The sequence below is a fragment of the Mandrillus leucophaeus genome, unplaced genomic scaffold (assembly GCF_000951045.1).
Source record: "Mandrillus leucophaeus isolate KB7577 unplaced genomic scaffold, Mleu.le_1.0 Scaffold338, whole genome shotgun sequence".
Lineage (NCBI taxonomy): Eukaryota > Metazoa > Chordata > Mammalia > Primates > Cercopithecidae > Mandrillus > Mandrillus leucophaeus.
In genome coordinates, this window is record NW_012103565.1 from 52,661 (window position 1) to 57,407 (window position 4,747).

General features: G+C 41.3%; 1 protein-coding gene across 3 annotated transcripts in view; it reads left to right on the plus strand.

Annotated features, from left to right (window-relative positions):
- Positions 1 to 4,747, plus strand: part of THSD1 (thrombospondin, type I, domain containing 1) — a 55,939-nt gene that overhangs the window by 36,567 nt on the left and 14,625 nt on the right. For 2 of the 3 annotated variants that reach the window (XM_011988737.1, XM_011988736.1), the window contains one exon: positions 2,709 to 2,867. The exons of the other annotated variant lie outside the window; for it this stretch is intronic. In XM_011988737.1, the coding sequence (XP_011844127.1) occupies positions 2,709 to 2,867 (159 nt within the window). The remainder of the gene's footprint in view (positions 1 to 2,708; positions 2,868 to 4,747) is intronic. 3 annotated transcript variants of the gene reach the window in all.

Here is a 4,747-nt window from a genome sequence, read left to right on the forward strand (position 1 = left end):
TATCTTTACTCTCAGTCTACCTCCAGGTATTATATTGCTTCACATGTAGTATAAGGACTTTTGAACAATACACTCCCAATTCACTCCTCCCATTCTTTGTGTGATCATTGCCATAATTTTACTTTACATATACTATTAAACACTTAATATAGCCAGGCATGGTGGCTCATGCCTGTAATCCCAGCACTTTGGGAGGCCGAGGTGGGCAGATCACCTGAGGTCGGGAGTTCAAGACCAGCCTGACGAACATGGAGAAACCCCGTTTCTACTGAAAATACCAAAAATTAGCTGGATGGGTGGCGCATGCCTGTAATTCCAGCTACTCGGGAGGCTGAGGTAGGCAAATTGCTTGAACCCCGGGGGTGGAGGTTGCAGTGAGCCAAGATCGTACCATTACACTTCAGCTTGGGCAACAAGAGTGAAACTGTCTCAAAAACAAAAACAAAAAAACAAACAATACATTGCCACTATTTTGTTTTAGGCTATCAATGATATTTTAGAGCATTTAAAAGTGAGAAAAATGATTTTTACCTTTATATATACCATTACCAGCACTCTTCATTTCTTTATATAAATGCAGATTTTTGTCTGTTAATATTTTCTTTCTGCCCAAAGGATTTCTTTGAACATTTCTTGTATTGAAGGACTGCTGGTAATACGTGATCTCCATTTTTTTTCTGGAAAAGTCTTTCTCCTTTATTTTTGAAATATATATACATATAATATACATATATATGTATTTTTTTTACTGGGGTGGTAGTTTTTTCTTTCAGTACTTTAGAGATGACATTCTATTATCTTCTGGCTTGAATAATTTTGTCAAGAAGTCAGCTATAATTCTTATTGTCATTCTTCTCTGGTGGTGTATTCTCCTACCCTTCAGCCACAGCCTTCAAACTTTTTGGTTTGGTTTTGGTTTTCAGCAGTTTGGGTACAGTATTGCTTTTTGTATTTATCCTGCTTGGTGTTTTCTGAGCATCTTGGATATGTGGTTTCGGGTCTTTCATTAACTTTGGAGAGTTCTTGGACGTATTTATCGTGTCCTATCTTCTCCTGCTGGTATTCCAATTACATGTATGGGACTTAGGTCTTCTATTGTTTTATTTACTCTTTTTTTCCTCTTTGTGTTTTTTAGTTTGGGACATTTCTATTTACCTGTATTCACATTTACTGTTTCTTTCCTCAGCTGTGTGTCAAGTCTATTGATGAGCCTTCTTCATCTGTGTTACCATATTTTAAAATTCTAATATTTCCATTTGACTTTTTAGTTTCCAACAGTCTGATGAAATTTTCCATCTGTTTATGCATCTTGTTCAACTTTTCCACTAAAGTATTTGGCATATTTATCATAACTACTTTAAATTCTCTCTCTGAGAGTTTTAATGTCCGGGTCAGATCTGAGTCTGGTTATCTTGATTACTTTGTCTCTTAATAGTTTTACGTTTTTTTTCCCTTGCTTTTTGTGCCTAATAATTTTGAGTTGAAAGTTGGACACCTTGTTTGAAAAACTATAGACATGGAAGTATTTATGCCTGGAAATGATCATACCTCTGTTTTTGCTAGGCCTTTAGTTTGGTATTGGGTTAAAAAAGAATTGAATTATGGGTTTTTACCATTGTTATGGCTACCCTCAGTGCTTACCACATTTGAAATTCTTCTAGTGTTATTTTGTGTTTAGGGAAGGCATTGCATGACTATAGGGGTTTTCTCCATGCTTCTGTCCCACCCTCAGCTTTAGGTGTGAACCTGTACATCAGAGAGGCTTTCTTCTTTTGCTATGCCTCTTCCCCAGAAGTCGACTGTTGTTACTTGATACTTGGCACTTGCTAGCCTGGAGTAGAGGGAGGGCATTCCCTTGTACTAGTTCAGCCTCAGTCTTAGGCAAGTGCTGTGTTCCTAAGTTTCAGGAATGGGACCTTCTTGATGATCCCGCCCCTCCCCAGTAGTAGAAGATCTCTAATAGTGTGGGTCCACGATAGTTTTGGCTCTTCCCCAAGGGTGAAGGAGTTTCTTTTTCCATTCTCTAGAAGCAGTTGATATCAACTGGTACTCTTAGGATAATAGGGTTTGAGGCCTTTCCCCAAGTGGTTGAAGCTTTTATTCAGTAGAGGAAATGGAGAGAGGACAGGTGAGGCTCTGTGTCTTTTCCACAGTGCTTCCCCTTCCCTCCTTGGGCCTCCACCACGAGGGAGGCTTTGTCTGGTCTTGCACCTGCCCCAGTGCTTCCTGTATTTGATGAGATCCGTGGAGAAGAGTCTGCAAGTGGGTATAAATTCTGCTTGTGTATGTGAGTCATAGGGGTTCTATATTCTGTGCTAGCCCACTAGGCTTTTGGCAGTTCATTACATTTTTAGGTGAACTTTTCTCACCACCTTGTATGCAGCCTGGTGTCTGCCCCTGGTAAACAAGAGTTGCATCTCATTTTTCCTTGGAGGATCCTATCTTTCCTTATATTGCAGGATAGTTAAGTAGTCCTGCAACCTCAGCTCTTTTTTGGGTTCTGGAAAGGTTAAGACTTTATAAATTATACAGCTTTTCTTTGTTTTAAAGTTAGGAGCAACACTTTTCAGCTTTCTTCATCTCTGGGAACACTTCAACTTACAGACTTTTCAAGACCTGAGATTTGAGTTTTGCTGTTTCATTTGGGTGCAGTTAAATACTGATTCTCAAATGAACTAGCATTAAAAGCATAACTTATATCCTTGCAGAAACTTGGGGAGTGTGGCAGCCGTGGAGCCAGTGTAGTGCCACATGTGGGGATGGTGTCAGAGAGCGTCGCCGAGTGTGTCTCACTTCCTTCCCCTCCAGACCTGGCTGCCCTGGAATGTCCTTGGAGACCTCCCTGTGTTCCCTGGAGGAGTGTGCTGGTAGGTATTCTTGCTTCCTTCAGGAGTCTCTCCTCAGAGCCTTCATCAGAAGGAATATTGAATCCAGGGCTGCCTGAGAGTTACCAGTCTGAGATCAGGAGTAGACTCATTAATGCTCTGTGATTGCTGTTGGTTGTACTAACGCTGTATTTGTTAGTGTATCTAAGACTGGGAATAGCTAGGAGAGTAGCTTACCAGTGAGATAATGGGATTTACCACTGTAGAAGATAAGGAAATGATAAAGAAATATTAAGTATTCAGACATATTAAATAATTTCTAAAAATGCAAACAATGGGGAAGGGATCATTTCTTCATAAGATTTTTGTTTTTTTCCCCCTCTGTTTCTCTCCACCAAAACTGTGGAAAAACAGTTTTCCTTTTCTCCCTATCAACCTAGAAAAGCCAGGGGACCACATAGACCATTATTTGTCAAAATGGGGCAAGACTCCCCGTCCTATCCCCTGAGTGGCCTAAGTTATTCCTTACTGCCCCTACCCAGAGGGACTTTTTTATTTTATTTTATTTTTTTGAGATGGAGTCTCGCTTTGTTACTCAGGCTGGAGTGCAGTGGTGCGATCTCTGCTCACTGCAAGCTCTTGGGTTCACGCCATTCTCCTGCCTCAGCCTCCCAAGTAGCTGGGACTACAGGTGTCCACCACCATGCCTGGCTAATTTTTTGTATGTTTAGTAGAGACGGGGTTTCACCATGTTAGCCAGGGCGGTCTTGGTCTCCTGACCTCGTGATCTGCCCACCTCTGCCTCCCAAAGTGCTGGCTGGGATTACAGGTGTGAGCCACCGTGCCCAGCCCCAGAGGGACATTTCTTCCTGCTGTCATCTGGGGACTGGCCTTTCCTGCATCTTCTAAGTGTCTTCAAGGTACATACTAGTAGCTGGTCATTGAGTGTTTGATGTAAATAGTCTACAGATATGTTGCTCATGTGGCTTTAGGTTTGCCCCAACGTATGGAGCTAAATCCTTTTCATTTACCACGAGTTACACACTGAATAGTCCTTGCTTTTTCCACACACCATCCCGCCCCCTGACAGACAATCCACATTTAGTTGGCCAGCCTCTGCTCTGCTCCGCTCCTGACTCTTAGATAAAGTCCTTGGCACAAGGACTTTATCTTGTCCTTCTTGTACTCTCCAATTCCAGGTTAAAAGACCATATTAGTTCCTTGTTTCTTTGGGATATGGAGGAGTTATGTGCTTTTCTGTGTTTGGATCTCAGAGTACCTTTTAGCCCAAACCACAGGCACCTGGCAACATGTCAGCCAGCGTCCCCACCTGTGGCCTTAGAAAATCCTTCTTGCTGTATCATTTTTCCAGCCAGTATCATAGGCCTTGTTCCCTTCATTCCAGCATTTTTAGGACATTTTTCTTTCTCCTAATTTTTTTTTTTCTTATTGTAGCTTCCTCTTCTCCTAGCCCTCCATCTGCCTGTCTTTCATGGGCCCCACCCTGAATCCATTATTTCTTCAGTGATAAACTGTTTTCTAAGGCTCTCTTCTCTATCTGCTCTTTTCTTTATAAGTTTTCTTCACTTTCCACAGCACCTTCCTTGTGTATAACTTCCCTCAAATACACCTTATCCTCTCAATTCTGGGATGGGGTCATGTGTTCAGACATTTCATATCTGAGTTCCATAACACTCAGATGAATTTAAACTCAGTGGCCACTGGTGACTACTATTCTTTTATATGTGACAATATTTATTTATTGTTATTACCATTAATTCGTTATGTGACAACACCTAAAATACATTATCTCACTTAAGGCTCACAGTAATTCCACAAAGTAGGTATCATTATGCTGGGCTCAGATCTCTTGAGAGCTTACTGTCTGCCAGGCATTTTTCTAAGGACCTTGCACACATAAC